Raw genomic sequence first — 19,341 nt, forward strand, 5'->3', positions numbered from 1 at the left:
CAGGGGTCCCCAGCCTCCGGGCTGCAGACCAGTACTGTTAGAAACGGGGCCGCACAGCAGGAGGTGAGCGGCGGCCAAGCGAGCAAAGCTTCGTCTGCCGCGCCCCATCGCTCCCCAGCGCTCGCGTTACCGCCTGGACCCTCCCCACCCCCGCAAAAATTGTCTTCCACAAAACCGGTCCCTGGTGCCAGAAAGGTTGGGGACCACTGCTTTATCTGACACATTTCAGGGAAGAATAAGGAAAGATTTATTCATATTACTGTGATGGTTTCATTTTCTTTTTGGAAGTCCAATGACTCAGTTATAGAAATGTTCTCGGAACATTTAAAGTCCAGTTCTGAGTTTTAAAATAGCTCAGTTGGCATAGGTTGACTTCCTATAAATCTAAATCATGATTATAAACTAATTTGGATGTAAGTAGGACTTAAAAAGTGATCATATCCATTTACTAATTTGTTTGTCTAATGCAGTGCATTTCTTTCTTTGATATTTTATGTGTTCACATTATGACACATGGACAGGGAAACCAACCAACATGTTGAGTACCTCCTTTGCCCTGGGTGTTCAGCAACGTGCAGACAATCCCAGAAGGGAGAGGTCCACACCCCAGATTTGGGGACTGTATGGCAGTCAGCACGCAATAAATATCTGTCATTTAAATTACTGAAATGAATGTAAAAGGAAGTAGCACACTACAGTAGAATATTTCATTTTCCTAGATTATTAAGTGCTCAGTTGTCTACAGACAGACTTTTTTATCTGCACAGATTATCCTGTGTAGGGGTCCTAGGCTTAGTCTTTTATCTCCTTTAGCATTTTATACACAGCCAAACTCAAAGAACTCGGAGGTGACTCTCAGTTATCTAGGGCCTTTAGAAACCTCAGCACACACTGCACCTAGCACACACTGCAAGGATGCATCTGTTTACAACATTTACCATGTTTACAACATTATATGTAAGAAAAATACAGTGAAGCCAGTAAACATAGAATTCCATATGATCCAGCAACTCCTCTTCTGGGTGTATACCCTAATATACCCAAAAGAATTGGAAGCAGGGACTGGAACAGATATTTGCACGCCCAGGTTCGTAGCAGCATTATTCACAATAGTCAAAAGGTGGAAGCAACCCACATGTCCATTGATGGATGAATGGATAAAGAAAATGTAGTATATCCATACAATGGAATATTATTTAGCCTAAAAAAGGAAGGAAGTACTGACACATGCTACAACATGGATGAACCTTAAAACATTATGCTAAGTGAAATAGGCCAGATGGAAGAGGACAAATACTATATGATTCTATTTACTTACATGAGGTACCAAAAGTAGTGAAACTCATAGAAACAGTACACAGAATGACAGTTACCAGGGGCTGGAGGAAGTGGAGAATGGGAAGTTAGTGTTTAACAGGTACAGAGTTTCAGTTTGGGATGATGATAAAAGTTCTGAAGATGAATGGTGGTGACATTTACACAACAGTGAGAATGTACTTAATGCCACAGAACCGTACAAATAGAAATGGTTAAAATGGTAAATTGTATGTTATGTGTACTTTACCACAATTAAAAGAACAAAAACAAAATGAAGGCAAAGCCACTGGAAAAGATACAATGTGCTCCTGAGCCAAGTACACCCAGAAGAGCAAAATATAAAACCATTTCAAAACTTTGTCTACCACCCTCCAGGTCTCTTGCCTGGTCTGCATCCTGAGAGGTCCCTCATTGAATGGCTTCCATTATTATGAGGCTTTTGTGGGTGAGACATGGGGGCTGCGTATGGTAGAGATGGCTTCTGGTTTCTTAGTAGTTTTGGATTACTGTGTCCTGTATTTCTGAGATAAAAGCTTATCAATAGAGTATCATTGTGTGGAAGGTGATACGGAGTAATTGCACCTTTCTTGGGTATTCGGCATAAAAACAGTTGGAAAAGGGATAGTCATGTACAGTCAAGTTCAAATCTCTTGTGCTGTTATGTTAGATAACATGTCATTAAATTGGTCACAGATTTATTTTCCAGCACTGGAGCAGATCTCCGTTCCTTCAGCAAAGTGCCAGAAGGGGAAGGTGGCTACATTTAGAGGCAGATTCTTGGAAAAATGCATATTTTGAAATTTGATTTTAAACACAGATGTCACAGTTAGCCCTCAAGACAAGATGAGAGGCTCAGAGGATCTGGGAGACTTTCATAGGCTGATTTACATCTTTGTTCTTAGTGAGTTAAGTGGCTGGTGGAGCCAGGCATATATTATACTATTTAAAGTATTTCTCTTTCAGCTGTTTTCTTCTATATGATCTATAATAAAACAGATTTAAAAGTTTGAAACACTAGTTGATAAAGTTCTCTTCGTAATGGCAGTTAATCTTGTTGCTGCTAAAATGACAGTTGACCTTGTATTAGGGAGTTGATAAAGCCTGGTGATTTGTGTAGTTGCCCAGATTGTGTTTTTCCCAGGCTAGCTCCTCAAATCTCATCATTTCCCTTACGTTCAAAAATCATTTCAGAATTGTTTCATTAGAACTGGACACAAACAAATGCCACTAAACACGTTCTGTCGGACTCCACAGCCTGTGTGCTCCGTGCCACGCGCCACTTAGCATCCACCCTGGACCTAAGGATACTGCTGGAGACCTGATGGGTGCTTTGGGCAATGGCCTTACTTTACCGTGTAGAGATTCTCAGCCACCCATCAACATGTTCATTCCCCATTCATGTACTTCATTCATTCTCTTGGGCATTTATTTATTGATTCTATCACAAAAATTTCTGAATGGGTGAAACACTGTCTTATTAAATACAGAGTAAAGGGTAGCGCTTAGCATGTTGGACTCCCTTGGACCAGGTTCTGAAATCTTAACTTTGTTAATTACCAGCTGTTTGATCTTGGGTAAATTACTTAATTTCTCTGTGCCCAATCTTCCTTATTTATAAAATGGGGATAATAGTTTCAGAGAATTACATGAAATGTGCATTGCACAGTGCCTGGCACACAGTAAGAACCCAATAAATACTACCTGTTGTTATGAGTTGGATTATGTTCCTCCTCAAAATGCATGTATTGAGGTCCCAGTACTCAGAATGTGACCTTATTTGAAAGTATGGTTGTTGTAGATGAAATTAGTTAAGATGATGTTATCTTAACTAATCTTAATTTAAGATTAGGGGGACCCTGATCCAATATGACTCGTGTCCTTAAATAAAGGGGAAATTTGGACACAAAAATAGATGTGCATAGCGGGAAGACAATGTGAAGAGAGGTGGGAAGAAGATGGCCATCTGTAATCCAAGGAGAGAGGCCTGGAACAAGTCCTTCCCTCCTTGGATTTCACACTTCTGAACCAACACTGCCTTGATTTCAGACTTCGAGCCTCTGGAACTGTGTAAGCCACTTAGCTTGTAGAACTCCGTTATGGCAGCCGTAGCTAATGAATACAGCTGATGTTGTCATCCTCTGCCCACCGTGTTTCTCATTGATCTGAGAACCAGCCTCTATTTTCTGGCCCATGGGAAATATATTTGCTCCTTTTCAGCTTGTATTTTTTCCTTTTCTTTCTTTCTCTTGAAAGAGCATGCCAAAAAAAAAAAAAAAAAATTCCTAGCAAGAACAAGTGTTTAAGAAAATTTCCCTGCCCTTCATTCCTGTGTCTGTTTCTAAAAAGCTGTAGTTGAAAAGTTTCTTTTCTCTATTATCACATTTCTCACCTTCTCGCCTTGATTTTTCTTTCTTTGAAAGATCACAACCCCTATAAATTGCTAACTCCTAGAGATTGCCCCAATCCCAAACTCTTGATGAGAGGTAAGAGTTTATTTGTAGGCTTTTATGTGTGTGTTCTTTCAATAAAAAGGACGTGCAGATGAGCAGCTGTATTAAATGAAGCAAGATGAAAGATCTAGTGGAGGAGAGAGCCTTCTTACTGCATTTCTGTAGCCGACTTCACTCTTACCTATCTCTAAATTGGTGGCTTGGGTTTTTCTTTGTTTGTTTTTAAGAAACTTGAGATCGGACAGTGTTCTCCTTCCCCTCCAGAGGCCCAGAGCAATGTGGCGGGTTGCATTCTGGACTGGGCAGCGCTAACATTTGTTCTTCCCGGGGACCGTCTGCTGCTTTTCTCTGCCCCAGTGGAGCTAGGGCAGTAATAAAGCTGTTATTATTTACACTGCACGGCATTTTTGTCAGTGGTCTTTGTCATTGAGACTTACGAAGTCAACATAGGACATGAGGGAATTTGTGAATTTTTACCCAGGCAGGGGAAAGAGGTGAAGGAGGGAGTTACCTTTCCAGGGATGTTGCTTTTCTAAACTCCTTTAGTTTTCCCAGTCCCTTTCTTTGCCCTTTTCCTACACTCTCCTTTCACGTGCTGTACAGTGACCTGTGAACTCGCCACCCACCACCCTTTTGATCTGCCTCTTCTCATCTGTACTGTCACATAGCTCCCAACCAGTTTTCCTGCTACCACAGAATATATAAAATCTATCTCCTTGATTGTTCACTTTCTCCATGGTTCATCTCTTAATTTCCCTGTCATTTAAATATCCTTTTTTTTAGAAAAGAGTAATCAGGGATTACTCAGGGACTTCCCTGGTGGTCCAGTGGTTAGGATTCCACGCTTTCACGCCCCAGGGCGAGGGTTCAATCCCTAGTCGGGGAACTAATACCCTGCAAGCAGTGTGGCCACAAAAAAAAAAAATTAAAAAAAAAGAGTAATCGTTGGTCTCCAAAAGTGCACCCCTTGACTCAAGCAGCTCGCCTCTCTCCATCTCGTACCCCTCCACTTGGAAAGGAACCTTCTTCCTGCCTCCTTAAGTTTCTCAAATGAGAAGGAGTCATCCTTCCTCTCCTGTGTCGGCCCCTCCTCATTTCTTCCATCTCCTTGGAGAATCTTGGTACACCAATTCAGTCCCTCTTTCTCCTCATCTTTTCCTCCTTGCCCCTTTGTGCAGTCCTTCCCCACAGCCTGCAAAGATATTCTACACACATCTTTATCAAAAATGAAGTACAGTCATTTTTGGTTCCAGGAACCCCAAGGATGCCAAAAATCCGTGGACGCTCAAGTCCCTTATATAAAATGGTATAGTATTGGCATATAACCTATGCACATCCTCCCTATAAATCATCTCTGGATTACTTATAAAACCCAATACAATGTAAATGCTATGTAAATAGTTGTCAGCTTGTGGCAAATTCAGGTTTTGATTTTTGAAACTTTCTGGAATTTTTTTTCCAAATTTTTTTTTTTTTTTTTTTTTTTTGCGGTATGCGGGCCTCTCACTGTTGTGGCCTCTCCCGTTGCGGAGCACAGGCTCTGGACCCACAGGCTCAGTGGCCATGGCTCACGGGCCCAGCCACTCCGCGGCATGTGGCATCCTCCTGGACCGGGGCACGAACCCGCGTCCCCTGCATCGGCAGGCGGACTCTCAACCACTGCGCCACCACGGAAGCCCTCCAAATATTTTTGATCTGAAGTTGGTTGAATCCTTGGATGCAGAATCCACAGGTAGGAGAGCTGAGTATAAAACATAAACTTCCCTTTGTGTCCACATCTTCAAGCTGTTGATGTGTCTCCCAACTTCTCTTGATGCCTAACTCCTTGAAGAGGTCTATGTCCACCTTCCTCAGTTCCCACTAAGTCACACTGAATTCTCAGCTTGTTAGGAACATACTCATCCCTCTGACTCTGAAACTGTCCCCTTAGGTCTCAAATGCCTTCAGAATGGCCAATTCCAAGGCCCTGTTTTTGTTTTTTTCTGGCCGCTCTGCACAGCATGTGGGATCTTAGTTCCCCGACCAGGGATCGAACCCGAGTCCCCTGCGTTGGAAGTGCTGAGTCTCAACCACTGGACCGCCAGGGAAGTCCCTCCAAGGCCCCGTTTTTTTTTGTTTGTTTGTTTTTTGTTTTTTGTTTTTTGCGGTATGCGGGCCTCTCACTGTTGTGGCCTCTCCCGTTGCGGAGCACAGGCTCCGGACGCGCAGGCTCAGCGGCCCTGGCTCCCGGGCCCAGCCGCTCCCCGGCATGTGGGATCCTCCCGGGCCGGGGCACGAACCCGTGTCCTTTACCAGTCATCCCTAAGAACTGGTGTGGTCTAAATCAGTTCACATGGAACCCACAGAAACGGAGCAGCTTATTAGTAAATAAATCTTGTGTTGCAGCTCTCCTGTGTTTCTAGCCCCTGAGTTACACTTGGATTCAAGTCCTGGCACCTCCACTGTTAGCAAGGTGACTTTGAGTAAGGCACTTGACCCTGTTCAGCCTATTTCCTATTCAGTAGAATGTGGAAAATAAGTATAACTGTACCTACTTCAGAAGATTGAAGTGAGAACCCGCGTCCCCTGCATCGGCAGGCGGACTCTCAACCACTGCGCCACCAGGGAAGCCCCTTGTTTTTTAATTTGCATACTAGTTGACTCTCTCCGGCTCTTGGTGCTGTAACATGCTCCACTTCCCAGAACTCTCTCCTCTCTCTCCCTGCATCAAGGATACTCATCTCCCTGGAATTTCTTCTGACTGAACATTCCGTCTTGGTTTTCCAAAAGGGTTTTTACATCCTTCTTTGAGCACTAAAGTCACGATCCTGCCCAGGGTGTCCTTCTCTCTCTAAGTTATTCCCCTCGATGATGACATCCTTTTCATTTATGATGGTCTCAGAATCTTCCTTCAACTTGGGATGTTTGCACGGCTACTCAAGTTTTGTATATACCAAACTGACTTCATTAGGTTTCTCGAAAACATTTTCCTGATTTTGGGGTCTAAATAATGGCTTGTTTTTAGCACTTACAATGTGCTGTGATTTATCTCTTTGCATGTCTGTCAATCCAACTAAAATTTGAATGCCACGAAGACAGGACTTGTGTTGCTTTAAACAAAATCTGTGCTTGATTTTTCCTGGTGTATGGGAATGCTGCTTGATTTTTATTTTAATGTAAATTTAAATTTTTATGAAATAATACAAGATTTAGGGTTTTTCTGTACTCAGAGTTTCCTTGAGTGCTCTGCTTGGCTGTTTGTTTTAGTCTTTATCTTTCATGTTAATGGCTTTCATCACATGTCTGGTGATCTGTGGCTATCAGTCCATATTTAAGAATGAGGAACTTAGAAACCTCTGGAGAGTTCATTATGCATGCTAATTGATGGACCTCACTGCGGGGGTGTCAGATAGGGGTCTGACACCTTCACCAGGGGGTTGCCAGATATCAGTGTCTGTAGGCCCTCTGTTTCTTAGGGAGGGATCCTCCAGCTTCCGGTTTCCGGGGATGAAACCTGGCTGCCAGCATTCTGGAAGCAAAGGGGACAAGGCCTGGGGAATCCTCACCATTCCATGTGCTGACTTTCACTTAGTCCCAATTTTCAGCTCCTTGATTAAGTCCTCCCCATTTCTGTGTTTTGCATCCACAAGTTGGAAGCTGTTCTGGTTCATTTTCTCCAGAGAGAGTTACTTCCTTTGACTATTGGAATGAGGATGTTAGTAGGGGGAGGGTCTTACTGCCCTTTGTACAGGATAAACAATCCTTTGTTCAGACCCACAACCTTGCCTTCAGAGGTACCAGGAACCTCAGTTCCTAAGCTTTTGCAGAGTTCTGTTGTGGAAAGAAGCTTCATTCTTTTTGACCTGCCACACTTCTTTGGCCCCAGTGCTGTGGGCAGTTAGCAGTTAGCTTTTCCACCTGTATCACTTTCCATTTTCCAAATTTGTTGACATCTCTCTTCCATTACATCTGTTTCTGTGGCTTCATACTCCTCCCCACTTTAATGTGGGTTTTTGAAAGGAAGTGGAGATAAACACATGTTCATCTGCCATGTTTCTGCTTTTGAGTATTTTGATCTAGTATCCAGCCGAATTTATGAACTTTTATTAGTTTTTTAAAAAAACAATGAATGATTATTGACCATTTTCCCTAATTTGGTTTTATTATGGTAAAATATAACATAAAATTTACCATTTTAACCATTTTTTAAAAGAAAATTTATTTATTTATTTAATATTTATTTATTTTTGACTGCACTGGGTCTTCGTTACTGTGCACGGGCTTTCTCTAGTTGCCGTGAGCGGGGGCTACTCTTTGTTGCGGTGCATGGGCTTCTCATTGTGGTGGCTTCCCTTGTTGCGGAGCACAGGCTCTAGGTGGGCGGACTTCAGTAGTTGTGGCTCGTGGGCTCAGTAGTTGTGGCGCACGGGCTTAGTTGCTCCCTGGCGTGTGGGATCTTCCCGGACCAGGGCTTGAACCCGTGTCCCCTGCATTGGCAGGCAGATTCTTAACCACTGCACCACCAGGGAGGTCCCCATTTTAACCATTTTTAAGTGTACAATTTAGTGGTATTAAATACATTCATAATTTTGTGAATTATGACCATCACCACCATCCATCCCCATAGCCCTTTTCAGCTTGTAAAAGTGAAACTCTGTACCCATTAAACAACTCCCCATTCCCCCTTCTGTGGCTCCTGGCCGCCACCAGTCCACTTTTTATCTTTATCATTTTAACTACTCTAAGTATGCCATATAAGTGGAATCATAGCGTATTTGTTTTGTTGTGACTGGTTTATTTCACTTAGCATAATGTCCTCAAGTTTCATCCACGTTGTAGCATATGTACGAATTTCCGTCCTTTTAAAATCTGAATAATATTCCATTGTATGTATATACCACGTTTTGCTTATCCATTCATCCATAATATACATGTGGGTTGCTTCCACATTTTAGCTATTGTGAATAATGCTGTTATAAACAAGGGAGTATAAATATCTCTTCAAGACCCTGCTTTCAGTGCTTTTTGGTGTATACCCAGTAGTGGAATTGCTCCATCATATGGTAATTCTATTTTTAATTTTTGAGGAATCACCATACTGTTTTCTGTAGTGGCTTTACATTTTTACTAGCAGTGAACAAGGGTTCTAATTTCTCCGCATTCTTGCCAACATTTGTTATTTTCTGTTTTTTTTGATAGTAGCCATTCTAATGGGTATGCGGTGGTATCCCATTGTATTGTATCAATAGTTTGATTTGCATTTCCCTAATGGTCAGTGATGTTGACCATCTTTTCATGAGCTACTGGCCATGGGTATATCTTCTTTGGAGAAATGTCTATTTAAGTCCTTTGACCATTTTTGAATCATGTTGTTTGGTTTTTGTTATTGAGTTTTTGGAGTTCTCTGTATATTTTGGATGTTAATCCCTTATCAGACATATGATTTGCAAATATTGTCTCCCATTCTGTGGTTGTCTTTTTGCTCTGTTGATATTGTCTTTTGATGCACAAAAATTATTAGATTATTGAATTTTGTCAAATGCTTTTCCTACATTTTTTGAGATGTTCAAAAGACTTTTCTCTAACTTGATAATGTAATGAACTATACTAATATATTTTCTAACGTTAAATCATCCTTGCATTACTGATATAAAACAATTTTTTTCCATTTTCTGGATTTTGTTTGTTAAAATTCAGGAATTTTGCATTTATGTTATAAGTGAGACAGGCCTATAATTTTCTTTTCTTGTTTTTGCCTTCTTTGGTTTTTATACTCTCTTCAAAATAAATTGGGAATAATTATTTGAGGAACTTTCCCTCATTCTGATCTCTAGGGCAATTTGTATAGTTATGAATTATCTGTTTCTTAAAGGCTTTTCAAAACTTATTAGCGGGTTTCCCTGGTGGTGCAGTGGTTGAGAGTCCGCCTGCCGATGCGGGGGGCGCGGGTTCGTGCCCCGGTCCGGGAAGATCCCACATGCCGCGGAGCGGCTGGGCCCGTGAGCCACGGCCGCTGAGCCTGCGCGTCCGGAGCCTGTGCTCCGCAACGGGAGAGGCCACAGCAGTGAGAGGCCTGCGTACCGCAAAAAACAAACAAACAAACAAAACATTAGCAATTATCTGTACTCTGTGTGTGTGTGTGTGTGTGTGTGTGTATCTTGACTACTAATTCAGTATGTTTAGTAGCATATGATCTCTTCAGATTTCTTAGTTCCTATTAAATCACTTTTGGTTACTTATATTTATTTAGAAAATTATTCACATTATCTGTTTGCAAATTTCTTGCCACAATGTTGTTCCTAGCATTCTCTTCTTATTTTTAATCTCTTCTGCATCTATAGTTTTAGTTTCTTTTTATTCCTAATATTTTCTTGATTTTGCCAGAGGTTGCCTATTTTATTTATCTTTTCAAAGAATCTTTTTTGATTTTGATGACCTTCCTTATACTTTGTTAACTAGTTCATTGATTTTCACTCTTATTTTTATTATTCTTTCTACTTTCCTAGGATTGTCTTTTGCTCTTTAAAAAATTTTTTTTCCTGAGTAGAAAAACGAATTCATTAATATTTTACTCTTTCTTTTCTAATATATACATTTAAACTTAAAAATTGCCCCCTAAGAAATACCATAGTTCTTAGTGTGTCTCATGGATTTAGATATGTAATGTTTCATTTTCACATATTTTAAATATTTTCTCTTAATTATATATTTTTTGATCCATGAATTATTTAAAAATATGTGTCTGAGTTTTCAGAAGTATTGACTTCTGACTTTACTGCACTGTGGTCGGAGAATTCCATTTGTACAAAATTGACTAGTATTTCCTGAGACTTCCTTTATGGCCTTGTAAGTGGTCATGTTTTGTATATGTTCCATGTGTACTTGAAAAAATGTGTATTTTCTAATAATTGAGTGAGGAATTCTTTGTATATCCATTAGCTAGTGATTATTAACATGATGTTTAAATCTTGTATATTCTTATTAAATTTTTGTCTTTTAGATCTATCAATTTCTGCCTCTGGTTGTGAATTTGTCAATTACTTCTGTAATTCTGGTAATTTTTGCATTTATTTCAGATGTCTACAGTTTGAGGAATATTATTTCTTTTTGATAAAATTTTCTTTTCATCATTAGATAATGATATTGTTTATTCCTAGGTGGGGTTTAGGGGTTTTTTTTTTTTGCCTTAATTTCTATCTTGTTTAATATTAACATCCTTAATCCACATTGATTTGGAAGTTATAGATTCAATTTTTTTCTTTTGGTGATTCTTTTATAATTTTAATATGCATATTTGATTTAACAGAGCCTGAAGTTAACTGATAATACCTCTATTCTCCTTCTGAACAAAGTGTTCTAGAATATTTTAGCTCTGATATCCACCTCAAATCTTTCATGTTCTCCGTCTAGTATGTTATCAGAGTCTAGTACTTTATTTGTTGTTGATTTTTTTTTAGTACTTTGTTTAAATGAGACAACATTATTATTGCTTCTGGATTCAGTTTCTTTTATTATGAAATATACTTTTGGTCACTTCTCTCAGTAAAGATAACTTCTTTCAGCCTTTGTTTGTCTGGAAAATGTATGTATTTTGGCCCTATCTTGAATGACAACTTAGTTGAATTCAAGGCTGAAGGTTATTTTACTTCAATACTTTGAAAATATCGTTCCATTATTTTAGGGTTTATTTTGCTGCCTAGGAACATTATATTGTGCAGCAAAATTGTTCTCTCTTCATGAGTAGTCAATCTTTTCTTTTTTCTTATTTAGCTTGTGACTCTGTTTCTTTCATCTGAGAACTTAAATATTCCTTTCAGCTCTGAAAACGTCTCAGCTATGAATCCTCATTCTTTCCATTCTCTCTTAGGCATTTATTGTAATGTCTCATTCTGCCCATCTTGGTTCCTAACTTCATGCCTTCCATCACCTACCTCTCTGTGCCATGTGGTGGCACAGAAACCACTCTGTGTAGTTTCTTTTCATCCATCTTATAGTTCACTGATTTTTTTTTCAGGCATGTCTAATCTACTGTTTTACTTATTAATTTTGTGACTATATATTTTCCTTTTAAAAATGCTATTTGATTCTTTCAAATTAATTTTTATTTCCAATACTGTCCTAACCTTTCCATGGTTACTATTCCTTCCTGTGTCACTTTAGTAACTTCAAACTTATTTATTTCATATTCCTTCTGAAGTTTTCACTTATTTCTAGTTCCCAGGTACCTATTCACCCTTATGTTGTGCTTACTGACCCTCCCACCTGGTGGTTTGTTTCCTGACATGGTTGGGATGGTATTGTGAGCTCATCTTCAGCAGGGGTTGTTTTTGCTTCTGGAAGTCCATGTGCCCTGGACTGTGGATACATTCTTATGGCACTGCTTTTCATTTTTCTTCTGCAAACCAAGACTCAGTTGTTTTAGAGTCTTGAACTCAAGTTTTTTTTGTTGTTGTTTTTTGTTTTTTGTGGTACGTGGGTCTCTCACTGTTGTGGCCTCTCCCGTTGCGGAGCACAGGCTCCGGACACGCAGGCTCAGTGGCCATGGCTCACGGGCCCAGCCACTCTACGGCATGTGGGATCCTCCCGGACCGGGGCACGAACCTGTGTCCCCTGCATCGGCAGGCGGACTCTCAACCACTGCGCCACCAGGGAAGCCCCTGAACTCGTTTTTAATTTTAACTTCTCTATCTGTGACTTCAGACCCATCTAGGCGGTATAAACTTAATGCCTGCACTTGCTCTTAACACAGGCTCATGGTTTTGATGACTCATACAAAAGGTTTATTTATTTTCACAGAGCCCAAGCCAGACCTCACGCTGCCTTGCTGTTTCTTTGTGGGCATAATTCTTCTAGTTCCCTATTCGTGGATTAGACAGCTTTTAAAGGGGTCCAGTTTTGTTCAGTTCCTTCACCTTGCACAAGCCCAAGTTGGTGTCTTCTGTCCCACGTGGGTATTGACACTCCGGCCCCTAGTCTTTGTTCCAGGGCTGATACCCCTCTGTAGACACAGCATTAGCTTCAGGAACTCTGGCCCTGGAGTTCTTGCTTTGTTTCAGTACTTGAAGATTTCCTTTTCCTTTTTCTTTCAAGCTCAGCTATATGTTAAACCTTTCTTTTTTAAAATTTTGCTTTAGATTTTCCAATATTTCTGTGTGTTTTTAAGTAGGAGTGGGGTCTGCATCCACTCAGCTTACCATAAACCTATTCTTCCCTGTACTCCCCAGCTCAGAGGAATAACTGGTCTGTACCAGGTGCTAGATGACTGACTGACTGACTGACTGACTGACTGACTGACTGAGTGAATGAATGAATTTATTTTTCATGTCCAGAAGCAGATGGAAGCAACATTCTATCTCTCCAGGGGCACCGAAGCAAGCAGAGTTTATTTTTCTATGAGGACATAAGTGAAGAGGGTTCCAAGCAAACAAAATGAAGAGAGAATAGGACTTCTTACGTGCTTTTTCTTTAAGTCTTGGAACAATGGAAACGTTTAACTGCTTCATACTGCTTGATATCCGAAGGTGGACTGAAAGTGGACGAACAGTGAGTTCCCATACCATTCGCTGGAGGCTCCATACAACATCCTTACCAAGAGGAAAGATTAAAGAATCACAGGGAGCAGGACACTAGGCCTGTTTATTTCCCTTTCTCTCGCCTGTTTTTAAGAAAAGCGTGCCTTTGATGAGATATAGCCGCAGGCTCTTGTTTCACGTTTTATGTCAACCACCTTTGTTAGAAGCTGGTTATTGATGCTGTGCCCTGTTTTAATTCACACTTCTTTGCTAATCAATTACAGCGTTTATCCATTAATCAGGCATTCTGACAGGGTCAATAACTGCTTTTTGGGTTTCGTGAGGGGTTGCACGTTATCAAGCAAGGAATAACGCTCAGGAGCTCACTTAAAAACAGTGTGACTTTCCCAGGCTGGTGGACTTCTGGAGCAATGAACATCTCATGCAGATTTCATATGGTGGTTTGTTTTTTTTTTTCTTCATATGGTGGTTTTTTAATGTATTTGGTTGATGGGATTTTCTCACTGAACACTTCCTTAGCAGGGCTCAACATTAGTGAAGTGTGGACAGGTGTGCCTCTGTTTAAGAAAAACAGAAACATCAAAAAGTAATTATTCCCATTCCTTACAAATGACTGCATTTACCTAAAAGTGGCATTAAATCATGAGCTTCTTTCATTCATATTAAGTGTTTACAAACAATATCTTCTTGGTAGTGGGGTTTGAGAGCAAAGAAACTTAATGCCAAAATATTTGGAGCTGCTACTAGTTGAAAACCAATCCAAAATTTAGAGCAAATATCTCTATAATTATAGTGTGAGTCAAGAGGAAAATATTTTATAAACAAAAGCTGAGTTAATATACCAATTTCCTAAAGCCCATCTTTTACATAGAGTGTTTTAAACCTCTATGTACACATACATGTGTACATACACATTCTCAGTACCCCTCAACCTTTATAATTTGTTTCAACATATTCAGATGTTGTAAAACATCATAGAAGTTAAAACTTTTCATTTTAGCAAGGTTGAGAAACAGAGGTGGCAATGTTTAATTGGAGAGTTCCAGTTTGGGCAATTGAGTTTACCATACATAATGATGGTAACAGGTTTCAGTGATCTTTTTTATGACAGATGTACCAACAATTAATTGTTTTTCACCAAGGGTGGAGAGAAATGACACTTCTGTAGATTTTTCAATTCTCCTACGTGTCACTTAGCTGTCCCACCATTGTCTGAGTTCCTTTCTCTCATCCCTTTGGCTGCAACAAGTTGTGTCATTCCCTCATGATCAGCACTTTTGTTGTCTTTGTTTTTTGCTATACCTCAGAAGTCCATCTTTTCTTTCATCTCCTTCCCATTCATGCATGAGGGAACAGTTGTGTCCTGTCGTGGGGATGTTCCGCTGGGTTTCAAGCCGTAGGGTTTCTTTTTATTCTCTTCTAAGTAGTACAATGGGGCTGAATGTCTGTTGCAAAATACACACACTAATATGCCAGGTTATTTGGTTTCCAAGAAGTCAATAAAAATACTACATTTAGGCTCAGTCCTTGGCTGGCTTTTTCCCTGTTTGCCTCCTTTCAAGTCTTTGGTTATAAATCTGTTTGTTTGTTTCTGATCGTAAAATATAATCTTCCATATTAAAGTGAAGCGTGGAGTCAACAAACACTCAGAAAAATGTTGCTGGCGGTGGACTATTTTCACACTAGCAGATTTGGCAGCCTGCACCCTCCCTTGGTAAGAGCCTCAAAACAGCCGCCAGAGCTAATTAATGGCAGCTACAACTCAGAGGAGATGAAAAAAGAGTGGATCCCAAGTTGGTCTTGGCAGAACTCTCCAGTGTAAGAAACTAGCACATCTCTGCGTCTAGAGGTGCGCAGCTCTGACTCTTTTCATCCAGATCACCTTGCTTGATTCTTGTTTTGTGGGGGGGAGATGAATATGACGGATAAAGGAGTCCAATCCAAAAGGTCGTAGAAGACAGGTTTAGGAACTGACTTGTAAGTTATAACTGTACCTAGTTATAAACACAGACCCAAAGGCCGTGTCCGCAGTAAAAGGCTAAAGACATAAAAAGCTAGAGATGTCTTAAGACACTTTGTTCTCATATTCAGGAACAATCTTCAAAATCCTCCTTAATGAGGTCATAAAAGAAAAAAATAGAACAAGTGTTCCTTGTGTATCTCACTAGGGCCTGCCATCAGGGTCACTTGCCACCAGTATCCTGTTTAAAAAGGGATTGGAGTGGTTCAGTCAAGCATCGCATTAAGAGAGAGACTTTGATTAATTCCTTCTCTTTTCTTTTGTGCCACAGATAATTTCAGTAAATTTCTGATACTTTCTGCTTAGCCATTGCTGAGGCTTAAAGTTCTTGACGCATCATGCTGAGTATTAGCGTTTATCGGGCCTGCTTGGCTATGGTGAAGAGAAGTGAATGCTGCAGACCACTCTCTAATCTTTGATGAGCGGGGTCAGTCTTTAAGCATGACCGGTATCTGAGATCTTGGCTCAGGGAAGAGCCTGCTCTCAGGTTGGTGGCAGAAAGAAATCTTGATGTAAGAGAAGGAAAGAACTAACAGTAAGTATGATGGTGACTTACCATGGTGAACTTTTTTAAAGGTACTGGATCTGCCTCTTACTCAGAAACTCACAGCTTGGGGAAGTTTCAGGCATGGCTCTCAAAGGAAACAAAAACAAGAAAGGGACAAGTGAGGGCCACCAGTATGTGCTTTCACTGAGGCTGCTGTGGGAGAGTTGAAGATTAGCCCTGGGCTGGTCAGGTCAGGTAGGAAACTGGATTCTCTTGTCATTTGCTTTCTTTTATTTACCAACTTTGTTGAGAGGCCATCAGGGATACGAGGGAACGTTTGAGTCCTGTGCTGTAGAAACCCAGTGGCTCCTGCCATCTAGAAACAGGTTAGGATGTATTTAAAGCACTTAGTTAAAAACTTAATCACATAGTTATTGTATTTTATAAGCTAATTTTGGAAAGGTATACAATTTACTTTATTGCAGATGCAAAGTCTATTAGGCGTCCATGCATTTAGGTGCCCCTGAAAAGTTAGATTTGGGCTCTGATGGACTGGAATGGCTCCCAGGGGAACATTGTTGTGATTGTGTAAATCCCCTCTCCTTTGTGGTTTACTCACTAGATACGTTGGGTCAGTTCTTAGGGCTGCTGCTTTCTGTCCCTTAGCAGGACAGGATTCAGCCACTGCACATGCGCGTGAAGGCAGTAGGTTAACAGTCCTGACTTAAGAAGATAGTTTGGGGTATGGGTAGATAGAATTGCTTCTTTTCCAGTTGAAGCACTTGGTTTTTTGTTCTTTCATTTGATAGAGGGGTAGTTGGGTTTATTTTAATGAATTTATATGTGAGACATGTTTATGTAAACAAGTTAAGGCAAGATTTCAGAACTAATTTTAGAGTATGTTTCATGATAATTACTGCTTTCCTGCTAACGGTTTAAGAGCCAATCATAAGAGTTTTAAAAATTATTTTGAAATGAATAAGATGTTAGACTTCTCATTGATTCTTTTTCAGTACTGTTTCCAGATTAAGAACCCAAAGACATACCTGTTCATTCATCAAATATTATTTATTAAACTGCTACTGTATGCTAGGCTCATAGTGTTGTATCACCATTATTATAATAGTCAATGTAATTGTTTTTTTATTTATATTTACAGTGATTATTATAAATATCGGAAACCCCTAAGTATCCTAGTTTTGATAATCAGCTTTAACTCTTTGTGAGGGTGAAGCCTGTCTATGAATAGATCACTCAGGCCTGACCTGAGTAGTTCTTGGAATGCTAACTGAAGTTGCGTGATTGATAGATTTTTCAAGATTTGAAACTAGAGAGAGCCAGGGAGGCAGAATGGTGTCATGGAAAGGACACAAGCTGTCACTTACTTTTCCTTGCCTGAAAGGCAAGAGCTCAGGGCTCAGTGTGTGAATTAAGTTCTCTGAATGTGGTAAAGCAGCCAGCACCTGGCTTGTCCCACGTGGAATCCTCTGGGAATCCCACTCCCTTATTCCTAAGAAATAGGTATCCGCAGGGCCTCAGCATTTACCTTCTCATTCCCATCACACACACTCAGGGGCCGGGAAAGTATCTGGTCCTTACCTCTCTGTGCCACCAAAAAGAGAACAAGGATGTATATTTAGAACCTCATTCTTGTGGAAAATACCTCAAAGATTTTTTTTAGATCCAGGGAATACCTGCCTCATTTGTTTATTTGAAGCATAATTGCAGATATTTTAACTATTTCCCTACAGTGGAAATCTTCCAAATGTTACTTTTTTCACAAAATCAGCATGGTGATTGCTGAGAAGAAAGAGGCCACAGCCTTAATCTCCTCAACAAAATCAAGCCTGCTGCCACGTTTCTTCCTGGGCTGAAGGTTCTTTTTCAGATAAAGGTCTCAGCGGGGAGGCAGGGTGGAAGGTCTCTAATAAAATCGGAGGATTGTGGTCATCTGGGCACCTTGTTTTCTGATACCAAGTGAAAAAAGGATGAACAGAAGCACATTTCAGCCTCTGCCAAACCATCCTCAGGTCAGATCTAGGATCCAGAAAGTAGCAAGAGTAGGCCACCTAGCAAATGAACCATTTCCTTTGAAACATAGGCAAGTAACAGATCTGGGCTTAAAAAATCCCTAGTTTCCTCTCCCACGGCCAACTATACAAAATGCTAGCTGAAGAAAATTGTCCTTTAACCTTATAATAGATCTCACAGAAAATGATACCTTTGGTCTTTATTTACAGAGAATGTTAGAAGTAATCTTACGGATCCCATTATACCGCTTTTACTGTGTTTGGTGAGTATTCCTGAAAACCCGTTCAGTATAATTGGGGTCTTTCTTAATACTTGATTTAAAACAGCAGTTTTTTGAAATATCCAAGACAGTTGTTGCTTCTGCTTTGTAATGCTGAAAACTTTCTGCATAATTATGTTCTGGAAGTTCTATGGGGCCTTGCTGTTTTAGAGCTTGAGAAAGCATAATGTCAAGGACCATCCAATTGTCCTCTTCCTGTAGATTAGGATGAAGTCTGCATTAAAAGTTCCTTCTCATCATAAGCTCAAAACAGGTAGCGCTGAAAAGAATGCTTCTGCCTGATGTCTCTTGTCTTTCCAGCATGTGAGCCCTGAGTGGGGGAGGGTGCGCCTGCGTGGTGCAGCGTGCGTGCATGCGTGGTGCAGCGTGCGTGCGTGCGTGCGTGCGGCGGTGTGCGTGTGTGCTGCAGTGTGCCTTATACACTGTCGGTGACTAGCAGATGTACTCAGCTGTTTCTGTGGAGATAGTGTATATGGGATCTTAGACAAAAGGGCCTCTACTTACAAGTCAGTTCCTAAACCTGTCTTCTACGACCTTTTGGATTGGACTCCTTTATCCGTCATCCGCTTGAGTATCAATTAGGCATAAGGAGAGGACACGGGAAGCGGTGGTTGGTGGTGCTTGCCGTCTGTGTCTCTGAGGCATAGTTTCAGCTGGTAAGGTGTGTACTTTTGGACACCTAGGTCTTTTGGAGGCTGAATATCTTCAGAGTTTGATGGGCTTTGGAAATGTACATAAATGGGAAGAGGGGAAAGAGGGGCCAGAAGATACTTCACTCCTTCCCTCCTCCAGAGGGGACCAGAGACAGTACAGGTGGCCATTGGCCCATTGGTGAGGTACTGAAGAGCCATTGAAAGATTCTTTTTCTTTCTCTGTCAATTAGCAAAATGAGATTTTCTTGTGTGGATAAAGTTTAGGAAGAAAGAAAGAGGAGCACCACATCCTGGGCCACGTTCAGCCTGTACTTGAGCGTTTCGAGGGTGTGACTGTCCCAGCTCCCCACCCCCAGTCAGTGCTGTGTTACTATTGTTAGTGCCGTTAGGAGACCGACCACTGGCTGGAGGGTGACAGGTGCTTTAGGGCCCCATCTTTCCAAGGGCTTGTCACTGTAGCTGTGGATCTCAAGGTGCACCTGCAGATGGTGAGGAAACCAGCCTCTCAGTTGGGCGGCTGAGGCCTTACATTCCTGTGTTAACGGACTTCATTCGACATCTGAGTTTGCCTTTTAAAATTTGACTAGCCGG

The 19,341-nt window shown here is 40.8% G+C and overlaps 1 protein-coding gene across 6 annotated transcripts in view; it reads left to right on the forward strand.

Annotated features, from left to right (window-relative positions):
• CLYBL (citramalyl-CoA lyase) overlaps positions 1-19,341 on the forward strand; it is a 237,867-nt gene that overhangs the window by 88,671 nt on the left and 129,855 nt on the right. Inside the window, exons 1-2 of one of the 6 annotated variants that reach the window (XM_028497291.2) lie at positions 15,753-15,834; positions 18,027-18,079. The exons of 4 other annotated variants lie outside the window; for them this stretch is intronic. In XM_028497291.2, coding sequence (XP_028353092.1) covers positions 18,030-18,079 — 50 coding nt within the window. In that variant the 5' untranslated portion in view covers positions 15,753-15,834; positions 18,027-18,029. Of the gene's footprint in view, positions 1-15,752; positions 15,835-18,026; positions 18,080-19,341 lie in introns of those variants that run through there. One more of the 6 variants, XM_028497292.2, reaches the window with a different exon arrangement.

This window comes from Physeter macrocephalus, chromosome 13, assembly GCF_002837175.3.
Source record: "Physeter macrocephalus isolate SW-GA chromosome 13, ASM283717v5, whole genome shotgun sequence".
NCBI classification, from domain to species: domain Eukaryota; kingdom Metazoa; phylum Chordata; class Mammalia; order Artiodactyla; family Physeteridae; genus Physeter; species Physeter macrocephalus.